The 13,492-nt window shown below is 44.5% G+C and overlaps 1 protein-coding gene across 1 annotated transcript in view; it reads left to right on the top strand.

The window, feature by feature from the left end:
• Positions 1 to 2,851: 2,851 nt before the first annotated feature.
• Positions 2,852 to 13,492, top strand: part of LOC8039344 — a 58,961-nt gene continuing 48,320 nt past the window's right edge. The window contains exon 1 of the mRNA XM_042289278.1: positions 2,852 to 2,948. Coding sequence (XP_042145212.1) covers positions 2,879 to 2,948 — 70 coding nt within the window. The 5' untranslated portion in view covers positions 2,852 to 2,878. The remainder of the gene's footprint in view (positions 2,949 to 13,492) is intronic.

Here is a 13,492-nt window from a genome sequence, read left to right as displayed (position 1 = left end):
ACCTTTTACAGGAGATCACCTGCGATCATGGGAAAGGCGACCTCCGAAATGCAAGCGAAAGAATAGCCGCGTGTTTTCATTAGCTCTTCCCTTGCCGCGTATTGAATCAGTATCTCACAGAAGGTCGACGACAGGAAAGGACAGAGTGATTGTTTCGGTGATGCGCGCCGTCCCCCAGAGTCTACATCCGATGACAAAACCCCGTCGCGCATGACAAGAATTGAGCCAAGGTCTACGCCAATGAGCGACAAAGCGAGAGACCATTAGGAACTGCGAGTCAAATGAGTCCAGTTGTGTCAGTATAAGTTTTTCTATTTGTTGGTGTGGTTTATTTTTACTATCATTTTCTTTATATGCGTTATTGAATAGAAGGACCGATGACCTAGCCTACTGAATTGAATCCATAACGCACGCTGGTGGTCTTTTTATAATAAATTACAACTCACGGATAAGAGTAATTTGAGGTTTTAACAAGTTGTTACTTTTGGACAGTATTGACATAACCAAGTAATGACGACGTTATATATATAAAATTTTGGAGTTATTCAAAACGAAGGCTTCGACGTATCATCGATAGGGCATCCTAAACTTACAAAAGCTCACATTGAATTGGTGGACTGAACATATACTGCACTAACACGACCGACTATCTCAGTTTGAGCAGATTTTTCTTAAATTAAAATTGTAACCATAAAAATTAATAAATAGACAAGGGGAGCTATTTTTTCTCAAAATCTGCCCTCGTAGTAATATTTAATAATGACCTGCATTTATTTTGTGTCAAAATAAATTTTTATGGCGTGTCACCCGCTGAGAATATTTTTATGACATCCAAATATGCATATAATATTGCTGCACTTTGGAAGCACATGAGAGAATAGCCAACGATTAATCTGTCTTTATCATTCGTTAAGTTTGTCGCTCCTAACATTCTAGACACGAAGTGAGTAGACAGTTGAAACTTTAGTACCGTGGTTCTGAAATGGGGGTCCACGGACACTTGGGGTCCCTGAAGGCCATCTAATGCCTCATTCACGCTGGCGGTTGAACCGCAATCGCAAAGCAGTTGCAAACGCGGTTGCTTGAAGATTCAGTGCAGTTTCACGCGCATTAGATGACGAAATCGAGCGGATCCGCCTCGCGGTTGCGATTCGACCGCCAACGTGAATGCACCATTAGGGTCCCCAAAACACTCAAACGGGTACTAATTTTTTTTTTCTAATTGACGCCTATTTTCTTACATGTGTGAGCAGGGTCCATTAGTTAAAGTTTAGGAGCTTCAAAGTTGGCTTGCATGCATTTAGTTTTTTTTATTTATTTACAATTTCGTCATCGTAATCACCTATTATCCTCTATCCTCCCCGGTGTATGATGTCTTCCATCACTTTTGCGTATCCGTGTGGGGTCCCCAAAATATCAGTGATTGAGAACCACTCACTGCTTTAGTATAATAAATAACCTACTTAGTTTCGTTTTCGCAGGAAGATTGAGCTTAGTATATCAGTTGCTCATTTTTGTCGTTTGTTTTACGTGCTAAGATTTCTCATTGGAATACTGTGTGCATATAGCAAGCCGTGTATACACATGAACTTATTCTTAATTCAGCATTTAGTGTTTGTTACGAAATATATACAAATATATAACAAAGACACAGTGTGCTCGACTGACAGCGCCTTGCAGTCAGCTAAGCAAAAACAGCAAGAAACGTAATATAAGAATGCAACAAATAAAAGTGAAAGAAAGAAAGAAGACACGCAAAAAACACAAAAGTCACACTACTAACCAATATTTACTAGATTCTTTTTTTAATCCTACACATCGTTGTTACGTTAATACATTGGGAGGGGGGGCTGTTCCACGGAAACATAAAAATTTCGATATCGTTTGCCGAATCTTATCGAGTATTGAGGTACTTGTTAACGTTGTTTTACTCTACGACAACCGGAAGGAAAATATGAAACCATCAAACAACTAGCCCAAAAATGTATAAGAACTACAGTTTCTATCTAAAGCAAGCATAGAAGCTGCTCATGTCGTTTAACACCTGAGACTGTATTGCAAAAGACAATTTTTTAGTCGAAGGAACAGGCACAGACACAGACAGAGACATAGATTAGCTACCACCAGCACGCTTGCGCACTCAGTCTTTCCCCTAATAGAAGCTTCAACCTCTGCCTTTATCAGTTCTTCACGGACCGTTGTTATTTCATCATCATACATTTAACGGTCGTCCTAGTAAACCATTATCGGCAAGCAACGGTCATATGATCCGTCTGTCACTTTAACGCCCGACCCACGCTGCAGGCGGATACGTCCTCCCACACAAAAGCATTTCGACTCCGCTGCCGCGTTTTCCAAATTCACAAAACCCGACGACCCGCTACGGCGGCCCAAACAATATATCGAACAGACGCGCAGTGCACCCGCCGTGCCATATAGACGTCCGCACACCACAGCCCAAAACGCACCCGCTGTCACAAAACCGTCACCCGTTGAACCGTGACTAGAGGGACAGTCGGGAACCATCGAAGCTTCCGGAGGCAAAGCAACACAAGCGCACGACCTCGCCAGCGGAAGTCCCACATTTGAATGCCAGCGGGACGGCTTCCTATTGGCCGACCGGACGCCGTCTAGTGACGTCACGGCGCGCGCTTCTGCAACGGGCCAATGGCCAGGCCGGACGAGGCAAACGCGAGTGGCCGGTCCTCTGGATTGCCGAGGATCTCGGCTGTCCTGGTACTGGCGTCGTGGAACTCCCGCTTGGCCATCGATCTTTTGCTGATGTAGCTGTGTTCCTCAGACTGGATGTATTGGACACGAGTGTGGACTAGCTACAATGATCGTCGTTTTTTGTTCCTAGACGGAGCTTCGGCCCAAGATGGTCTATAGCTGGTCCACTATGGTGCCCTTGGTCTCGTTCCTCGCAGCGTTAAGGATTTTGACCGAAGGTGAGTGCTTTTTTTTTCTCGCAATGTCTATTATAGGGAAGGACCAGTCCTCTGGTTAAGATATTTGTGGGTAACTTTTACTGAGAAGCTGTAAACCGCAGTGTATTGTGAATATGCTTTCTTCGTTACCCACATGCTGCTCACAGTGTGCTGAAGCACACCGTTAATTCTGGAACGTTTTTGTTAGAAGTCAACATTACCGCCTGAGGAGTAATCACGAAAGCTAGAAAAATGACCGAGGTTTCGATGATATCCCGTTTATGGAAACAAAAGTTTATAAATTCATTTGTCATTTTATGATTTTTTTATGCTTCTAAATAAAGTAAATTATTTTCTCTCAAAGCGGCGAATAGTACTTGAGTACTGACACTTATTTGAGTTGGGCGAGGTAAAATCAGCACGACTGGGTTTGCCAGAATAGCCGTGTGGGTCATTAAATTTCGTTTACCATCACCACTAATATATATTACGAAGTTGGTCGCTTTGTATCGGATCACTGAGCGGAAGCTCTGCTAGATTCTGTCTTTGTTAGAATGATAGTACCAAGAGCTCGCGGTGCCATTTCAAACATTTGCTTAAAGCGCGCTCCCAGAACGATATCAACCTGATGAAACAGGCTTCCTATTTATATGTAATAGCGATCTTCGCGCACTGAGTACATTTCCGAGATCGTTTCGCTTGCTTGCGACAGGGCAAATCCCGAAAAGAAAGCAATCAATTTATTCTGACTTAATCAAATTCTACCAGGAGCCAAAAAAAAAAATGTTTTTCCTCTGCTCATTTTAACCAGGCTCGGTAGCGTCTTGCTGAACAATATTTGGGCAATTTTTTTTTATTATTTATCCGCGCCTGTTCAACGTTTGACGCAGGCGGATCTTTAGAAGCCGCCGATAACGTTAAAACTTCCTTGGCTTGGGTTCTGCAGGATGAATGAAAGAGGCTGAAAGAAGACACAAGCGCGATTAAAATATTTTAGGCCTCTTGCGTTATTCTCCCAGACAGTTCTTGAACTTTCCCAAGACAGCATGCCGCCTATGGAACAGCAAAACTTACTTATATTTGAGAATTCGCTCGTTGACAAGCAGAACCAAGATATTTACATATCATTCCTCCGTGCAAGACACTCGTTCGGCTTTTAAACGCATGCCGTCGTACGAAGCCTTCTGTCATACATCGGTAAGAAAAGTTGGCAATTCGGAGACACGACGCGCTAACGACGTCGTGCTACAAATTGGAAAGTACAAAAAAACTAGGTCCCGTAGCTACCATTAGTCGCCATTTTGAGCCTTTCGTGAAATCAAAGAATCAGTCAATCAATCGTTTCTGTTTTTTTAGTAAATAACTTAACAGGCGTTTTTGTTTTGCATTTTATAGTATGAACTACTTAACGAGTGATAGTTGTTTTCCGTATAAAGTAAATTGACTATAAAAGATTAGTACGTTATATCTTCAAGCACTCGGTTTTAATGGCATGCAATACCTAATGTTACCTGTTGAAATACAAATATTAACATAAAAACGCGAAATAAATGCACTGCGGTGTCTCTCGATCTTCTAAATTGGTCGAAACAATATGTACATGAACACTTATGTCTCATTTAGTTTTGGCTTGGCAATAGGCTGGCACATAGTTCGTTAGAATTTTATAACAACGCATTTGTAAAACTCAACATTTTCGTCTATACTACTAAATCAACCAAATCAGTACAATTGTGCGGTTAATGTTTGATTTTATATTTATAATATTGCATTGGTCTTAGCATCTTGAAGTCATTTTAACCATTTCAGTCAACCAAAATGATCTGACTCTGTGTCTTATATTTATTACACATTTTTATATTGTATTTCATTGTTCTTGGCGCATGTTTTCGTGATTATTTTAATGATTTCGATGTTGTAAAAATTCAACTTTTTTGTCTGCATTGAGTGAATCGGATTAATGAAAACCATTTCAAATAGATTGCGAAAATCTGCTTTGTATGATGTGACACTTTATACTAATATAAATGTGCAACAAGTGTTCCGTTTGATTGTAAAAAAATATTTTAAAAAGCTTGCCTTGCTTAGAGCTTAGAAATAAAATTGTACTCTTCCTATAACTTAGGTTTGATAACACAAAACGAAGAGGAGCACAAAATAATTTTACGCTATACCCTCGTTCCGCGGTTTGTTAAATAAATTGCCTCGGTGACTCAGACCAACATATCTTCTTGTTGACACACACACACAAAAAAAAAGAACTTTGATATATTATTTCTAACTGTTGAATAAGGCAAGGTTCTTCTTTACAATTTTCGAAAATAAAATGCACCTCACATCGGTTTATATCTGGTAAACTTGCATTGTAGCAGCTGAGATTACTTCTTTTACATTTCTTTTGACTGGCTTAAAATTAATATATTCACCCGGTAGAATAAAGATCACACAAGCTATTTTCAAAGTCAACCTTGCGTAGTAAGTTTTTTTTTTTTTTTCTGAAGACCGAGATTGCACTATGGATTCATTGCCCGCTCCTCCTCATAAAATAGGCCTTTGCAGTTTGGCTTTGGTGATCAACGCCGCATAGGTAGCGGCGCAAAATGTACTATGTGAGGTTCGTTCTAAATATCGGGTGGGGCCTTTAGACTAACAGTACACACATGATGTGCCATGTATTCGCCCACTTGATGTAAAACAATGATTCTTAGTAGTGCAATTAACGACACATCGACACACCCAATAAATGTTCTTACCATTCTATCGAGTAAGACGAAAACGTTGTCAGCTAGATCTTTGTAGGTTGATTCCTACCAAATGGTTCAGTATATCAACGTTTGCAGTTGGGAGAGTCGGTTTGTGGCTGCATGACATAAAAACAACCTTTCGAGTTACGTTGCACGCTCCTGATTTAAGAGTTGTTAAAGAGTTACGGTCGGCGATATCAGATGGCTAGTTTGAGTTCGTCCAATATTGGGCATGCTCTTCTGGCGCTCCGTCTTTTTTTACTTCTTTTTATAATGGGATGGCTTGGCGAAGGACACTTTAACCGTCAATGTGATTGCTGATTTCTCATATAATTTGAAGTCGCGCGCCAGTGCAAAGTTTGTGTTATTCATTTATTTGTCATTCTGTTCGCGAAGCTTTTATATTATGGTCAAATATCTCAAATCCTTTCATCACTACATTACTTTTAGAAAATGTGCTTCCAACAGAATTATATTTGGGGGTTGGGTCAAACTATTTTAACTGCTTTCTTACATGTCCTCCACCGACATTGTAATTTTGCTGCGCAATAAAGGATATATTAATATGTTAATTGTTATAAATATCCAAATGCATTTAGTAGTATCTTTTAAGCTAACCACCGCAATATTAAGCAAACAGTTATAATGGTAAATACTTTTTCTTTCCTACTGATATTTGAATCCTTCTTTTTAAAAATGTTAAGAAAATATTTAGATACCTATATTTGACTGCCTTCTTATTGTAATGACTGTAGGAAACTATATAACCCAATAAAATGACACAACTTGCTAGTATTTGGTTGGGTTTGTGTTCCGCGGCCTCTCAGTAAACCTAAACGAGCGACCCGCACCCTTAATTTTCACAACGGGCAGTTAAACTCGGCGAGAGACAGCCGCTCCTGCCAAAGCCTCATCTCAAATCAAAAGCGCCGAGCCCCTTTGTCGTCGGTCTTGCTTTTTTTTTTTTTTTTCTTTTCTTTAGTTTTTCTAAAAAGCTCGTAACTTTAAAAAGATAGCGGCTGCGCGGAAAAGAAAAAAGGGCCCGATGGAGCTTCCGCGAGTAGGCCTCTACTCCGTTCACCCCTAAGCTGACAGTGTGGTGGAAGCTAGGAGCTCGCCGATTCAATCAGCCGCTTCCCTCTTATCACCTGACCCCGGTTTTTGCGCGTAAGCATGAGCGGGAGCGTGGTCACGTGGCGTAAGGTAGACGTATGAATGGTCCAACGGGTTTGTAGCTTTACCGTTCTGTCAGCTTAGGGTTGAACGAGCCGGAGAACGGACGGGATCCCATCGCACGTGAGGGTGCGTCGAGGCGGACGTCCGGCGGCTTCCGACGCTTTTCAGGAAGTGCGGCCGTCCTCTCCACCGCGCGCCGGAAGCCTGGGAACTCTAATTAGCCAACCGCGAACGGTTCACCGTTATTCAGCCGACTGACGTCATTGCGCATGCGCGGTCACCCTGGGCACGCGTCAGCAGCGACAGCCTTCGTTCGCTTTTGGCGGTCATCTGCGGAAAGCGTTTCCAGTGGACCATTCGGGGAATCGCCTTCTGCGGGCCGCCATCGTTGTCTACTGGGCTCTGGAACGCGTCGTGGACGTGCGGAGGAATATCAAACGGCGCGCATTCGTCCACGGCCCCATGACTCGGCATCCTTGGTGCTCCGAGGCAAAGCGCCGGCCTACGGGATCCCTGTAGGGGGTGGGTTCGAATCTCGACCGAGGTGCCCGCAATCTGACGGAGACTTATTGCGGTGTAGGTACCGTGTGACCGAGATTTTGGTTGCACGTCAAAAGTTCCCAGGCGGTCCAACCTAATCCTCAGTCATCCGCTGAGGCGTGCCAGGTGCACTTCGCTGGTTTGCTACGAAACCCCCCGAATTCGATTTTGACTCGGCATTTTTCACCCGGGCGATATAGGCGCTAGAAAGAAAGGATACTGGGGGAGTTTGGCAGTCTTCTGCAGATACTGGCATTGTAGCAACCACGGCTGGGAGCATAAAGTAAATATGATGATCGAAATAGAAAGCTGGGAGCATTGCGGCCGCTTCGGAACGGCGGGGCTTAAACACGGACATCAGTGGACCTACGGTCTTCCCAATGATGCCAGATCACTGGAGGCACTTTATTATACACAAGAAAAGAGGAAAACATAGCTTACAGAATCTTCACCTTGAAAGAGCGCGACTATAGACACGGACAAAAAGAGAGACTGGACGACACGAACGCGGTCAGCAATCGTGTCGTCCAGTGTCTCTCTTTGTCCGCGTCTAGTCGCTCTGTTTAAAAATGAATACGTACCGACCTCCCCAATTAAGTATTTTTGCAAGGTGTGAACTTATTTTTGGAGCTTTAGTGTACTTACTTGCTGAAGACGTTGACACCGCGCATTTTATAAAAATAAATAAAACCGCAGAGCGCTCCAACTGGGGGCACCTGAGAGCAACTGAGGTCAACTCCGTTCGAACTAAGGGCTACTCCGATCAAAAATGAAACCAAAGTAAATGACTGCCATCGCTTTAGTGGCACCAAATAGGATCACAGCAGAAATATTACATCAAAGTGAAGCGGCATGCTCCACTAAAACCAATTTTAAAGATGCGACCAGCTGCTCTTTAGCAGGTGGCAAGCTGTTAAGCTCTTAGTCAAGGAACACCGGACGACACGTACCGCATCCCCACCTTGACATCGTGTCGCGGCCGTGCAGCTCATATCAGTGTTGCCATCGCTCTCTAGCAGATAGTTTCGGTTTTGCCGTACACGCCTGCACCCAAACTTTGAGCCGTGCTGTTTATTAAATTACACACAATATCGAGAAGAAAAAAAAAAAATATGTCTTGTATTTCAGCGACACCGACAGCTGAAAAGAGACGTAACCCAAATTCAAAAATATTAACCGCTGTTTCCCATTAATCTTTTCCCGGCAAAACGAACACGCCTAACCTATCGTCTGCTTTCCTTCGCCGTAAAACTTTATCTTGCTAGGTGCTCAGCATTTCGTGAAGCCTGATAACCATGGCCGCGAAGCTAGGTGCTAATTGGTTAACACGGAGGTCACGTGACCAGAGGAGTAGGCGAGGAGGAGTGAGGAAGTAGAGGAGGAGCTTGACTACCTGTGCGCATTGAGAGTGAGGAGCTTGAGAGTATGGAAGTCTCTGGAAGATCGATAGGTTTATCAGCCCTGAGTACGTGAAACTCGGAGTACCACTAAATGTTTGGGATGCTAGAACGTCCCCCTTATGCAACACAATTGCCTAGAAATTTACCATTAATGTTTCGTTCTTTCTCTCAAGACTACCGATGTCAGTGCTCAGTATTTGCCACAATCGGATCCCGTCCTTAACCTTCTGCCTGGAAGTACATAGCAACCGGGAAATGGTATGTTTCCTGTGACAGCCTACCTTTTTGAAGCTTAACAAACTACGATCGTCTCTCGATTGGGTAAAACGCCGTATTCTGTTATCGCGAAGTCGGCTTGTTCTATACTTCGTTCCAGCTTAAATCAGACGCAGCCGGTACTACGAACTAAGGAGACAAGTCAAGCACCGTCAAAAGCGCAAATTACTGGGCCATTTCTGTTTGATTCGTTCAGTAATGATAGAACACGTACAGAAACACGACGCTTTTGACGCTGTCTGATCAGTCCCATCAGTTATAGTCGGTTACAAGTCAAGAAGGTAGGAGAAGCTCCTCCCACGAGCGTGATGCGCCCGTTTCAAATCCCTCCTCAGTTGGAAAAAGAGTTCGCTGGGAACGCTCCTCCTTCCTCTTTAATGGATAGATATTGGCTACAGAGCGATACCAACTTGTCTCCGATCTCACTTTTTAGGAACACGTCATTTGTATTCATCGGAGGGGAACCGAGCCCCTGAAAGCAGCCTTTGTATACATCGGAGGTGGAACCTAATTCCCGAAAGTCGTATTTGTTTCCATCGGAGGAGGAAAACTCTAATCTCCCTCTCGTGGCTTCTACAATGATAAGTCAAAGTCGAAAGATAAAGCAAATATGGTACAGGAAAGCAAGACCCTCCACGTGTGTTGGCCGCGACGTTAACGGAAACGATGGGACGCTATTGGATGCGGAGGTGGCGGAGGGATATCTGATTTGCTTTGAGTGGCATTTGCCGCTACCTTATTGACCTGTAACATACTTTAGTAGCGTCGGCTGCGTCTGGACATGGGGTGAAACGAAGTATAGTGTGCCACAAGCTCCTCTTATTGCTCAAACTCTCACAGTGTGCACTATTCTACTCCTCATCGCGCAGGCAAAAAGTCCCGAGTCACTGGAATGTGTGCGCATGTGCAGCGCGTACGATTTCGCATCGAAGGGTACTGCGCATGTTCAGAACGTTGGGATTTGTTTTTACAAGACGCTAAAATGTAAACAAGTTTGAAAAGCATAGTGGGACACGTAACGTTTTGGTAATATTTTCACAAAAAAAAATATTCGCTCAATATTTATCATATCAGACGCAATATAGGTGGAGGTCAGGGACCGCTCTAAGCCCCGTCGACAGATCAGTGGCCCCCATTCATTACTACTGGATTGACTTGGCTGCTCGGCTGAACATGCTAGCAAGCATAGTGTCTCCCTTTCGCGACATCTGTTGCGCCTAGTCTGGCGTCAGACACTCCCTCCTAGTCGTGCAAGAAGACGCGCAGCAGCCTCCGGTATCGTCTGCTATTTCACCACCGCCTATCGTCGTCTGCAATGCCCGCAAGACGTGGACATGAAAGCTGCGCGTCGGCTTCCGTTTTCACCTTCGTCCCTCTGCTATTCCGCCCCCGTCTAAAAACTTTAGGAACGCTCGCAAGACGCGACCATGAAAGCGGTGTTCTAGCGTTGCATTATGCACTAGCGACGGTCCAATACAAGCGTCGGTCAGCGTCTGCTGATGTGCGGTAAAAAGTGACCTAGAGTCCTAAACAAAATCAGTAATATAAATATGCAGTTATTCCTGCTTTTTTTCTGGTTATATTTATTTGCTTTTCATCCGCCAGCAAGTCGATCAGCGTCATGACGTACAATTACGAGACCCATAAAATATTCGCTTTGTCAGGCCAGATGCACTGCAGAACTTGAGAGCAACTTGACTTTTGAAGCGAGATGACGGGAATATACCTGGACAAACTTGAAGTGAGGCGAACGCCCGATTGCCTAAAGTCAAAAGGCTCGCAAATGCTTACCTGTGTGGACATCTTCTCGGGATTGAGACCGTAATTGTAATCACGACGGTTGCACAATTCACAGAGCAGCGGGGCCGCTTTTACGAGAGCCAACATCGTTGTTCAGCATCAACATGCGCAAACGAACAAATCAAGCAACATAGTTAACGTGGGAGGATATAGGCTTAGGCCAGTCCGCTACGAAAACAAGCAGCCACACCGCGCTTCCGAAGGCGCGTACTTGCGACAGTTGTCGACTGCAAACAACGTCAGTTGAAGATACCTTTGTATAAACAACTCGGCCAACGCAAAACGATTCGCACTCATAAAAACAACCAAGCTCAAGGAGCTTCGCGGCGCGAAAAACCGCTGGCCACAAACGCCGGCAGCCATATTTGTTATCGCTTAAAAGCAAAGGGGAAAATTAGGACCTCGTGATATTTCTGAGAACAATAATGAATCTATCTATAGATTGTTTCTCAATCTGTCGAATAAAAGACCACAGTGGCATGGTGAAACAACTTTACAACGAACATTCCACACGTCAATCATCTCTCCAACCAATGAGAGCCAAGAAACAGACCGTAGTTAACTACGTTCCTGGGCGTGGCCTGGGCCGGGCTACCTCCACTTAGATTGCGTCTAACGACGTAAATATAGTGCAACCTTTTTCTCGCGGAAAAAAATGTCAAAACATACGTGTCCCAAGTAACCCCTTTAATATGTATTATCGCGAGAACCTTAAGGAGCTCGTGTTGTCGGTGGGACGGGAAAATTCCGACTGTTCGATAGGGTCATGACGTCAGCCACATGACCCCGCGCAGGAATTTCAAACAACCCACAACGCTGACGTGAAGGGTGACGTCACGCGTGAAATGAAAGCGATTAAAACATGACATGTAATGTGAATTGAAGGTCTCCACATGTCTCAAACGATTTCACTTTATAAAGTAATTAATTTGCCGTAAAGAAAAACAATTTGAACAATTTTAGACAGGAATCAAATCCATGGTCCTTCCGTTGCTTGGGAACGAGGGGGCGTTCATATATTTGGCTATCGCTTTCCACTCTTAAAAACGAGGCTTAAGGGTCCTAAATATATATATATATATATATATATATATATATATATATATATATATATAACACTAAAACAATAGCACCAGAGCTAACTCTAGCCACTTGGGCATTCACTGCCGTGATTGTGGATGCGAGGTTCACCTGCCATCCCTTACAATTTTAGGTAGGCACAGTAATCAACTAACTCGGGAAATTATTGAAGCTGAACACATCGTCAGGAATTATGAAAACTGTATAGACCGATCTCACGGCCAGTTTGAGTACGCCACTGCTGCCGCCATGCATCCTGGGAGATGTAGTCTTTCTGCACGCGCGACAACCCCGCTGAGGGCCTGCGCGAGCAGAGCACGAGGCGCAACGAGCTGCCTCTTGAACTGGCGCCTGCCTCCTATGAACTGCAGTGGTGGCGGCGTTACGCATGCGTGGAACGCTTAGTGGGATCGGTCTATTAGTACATCATCTTTGAACCTGATAGAAAAATAAGAAAATTTATTAGCATCCACGAGATACGTGCGCGGAATTTGGGGAATTCGGTAGTTCGAGACGTAGAAAACAAAGTATATAAAAATGAGTTGTGAGTCAGCGCGGTTGTTTTGGTTTTTCCTTTCTTTTTCGTATTTAAGAAGTGAGTGCACTTTTCTAGTAGCGTGCTGTAGTGTGTGTTAATAAGGAGGCAGGAGCTTGTCCTGAACTCTTAACCTGTCACCGACTATACTATAGCTCCTGAGTAAATGTGGGGGGGGGGGGGGGGGGGGGGGTTGTGTGGATATTTATATAGCGTGTAGTAGGTCAGCCATTTCAAAGTTGCGACGAGTCACTCCCTGATGAGCAATTTAGCCAGTGCAGTAAAACCGCTAGACTGGGGTCTTTAACGCCGGTACGATGTTCACCCAGATCGAAAAGGGGCAGGGGTTTAGGCAGGAGTGGGGATTGAACCCAGGATCACTGGGTTTTGCAGCGCGAGCTTTCGCTCCAGGTGCTCCAAGCATGTGCACTATACTCCGCGACAACTTTTGTTGGGAATGCAGTGGAAGGTACAGGCCCGCGTCCCCTCTCCCATTTTGAGTGTACGCGGGCTCTCCTCCTCTCCCCGGAAACGGGGGAGGAGGAGAGCCTGCGTACACTCAAAATGGGAGAGGGGACGCGGGCCTCTACCTTCCACTGCGTTGCCAAGAAAAGTTGTCGCGGAGTATAGCCCACTCGGCCACCGGCCCCCCTGCTGCTTCAATTATTTGAGTCTGCCATGTGTACCCTGAGGTCTTATTGGACAGTCTGCACGTACTCTGAGGTCATATTGGACACGAGGTTTGCGCCAGCGTTCGGCGTGAACCCAGCTCAGCTCGAATACTATTACACGAGTGCTGCGTCAGTGTTCGGAGAGGATTCGGAGCCAATCGTGCGCTTCGTGCATAAGGACGGTTGGATGGATAGAGGTTAATGGCTATACCCCTTGTAACGGGCGGTAGCTCGCGCCACCTCGCATAAGAAATGGTGACCGGCAGTGTTGCTTGATGAACGCATGAAATGAGTCTATTACGATGTGCACATAATGTTCTTAGTGAACAATCCGATCCGCTTT

The sequence above is a fragment of the Ixodes scapularis genome, unplaced genomic scaffold, assembly GCF_016920785.2.
Source record: "Ixodes scapularis isolate PalLabHiFi unplaced genomic scaffold, ASM1692078v2 PGA_scaffold12__126_contigs__length_90152505, whole genome shotgun sequence".
Classification (NCBI taxonomy): domain Eukaryota; kingdom Metazoa; phylum Arthropoda; class Arachnida; order Ixodida; family Ixodidae; genus Ixodes; species Ixodes scapularis.
This window is presented reverse-complemented; position numbering and strand designations above follow the sequence as displayed.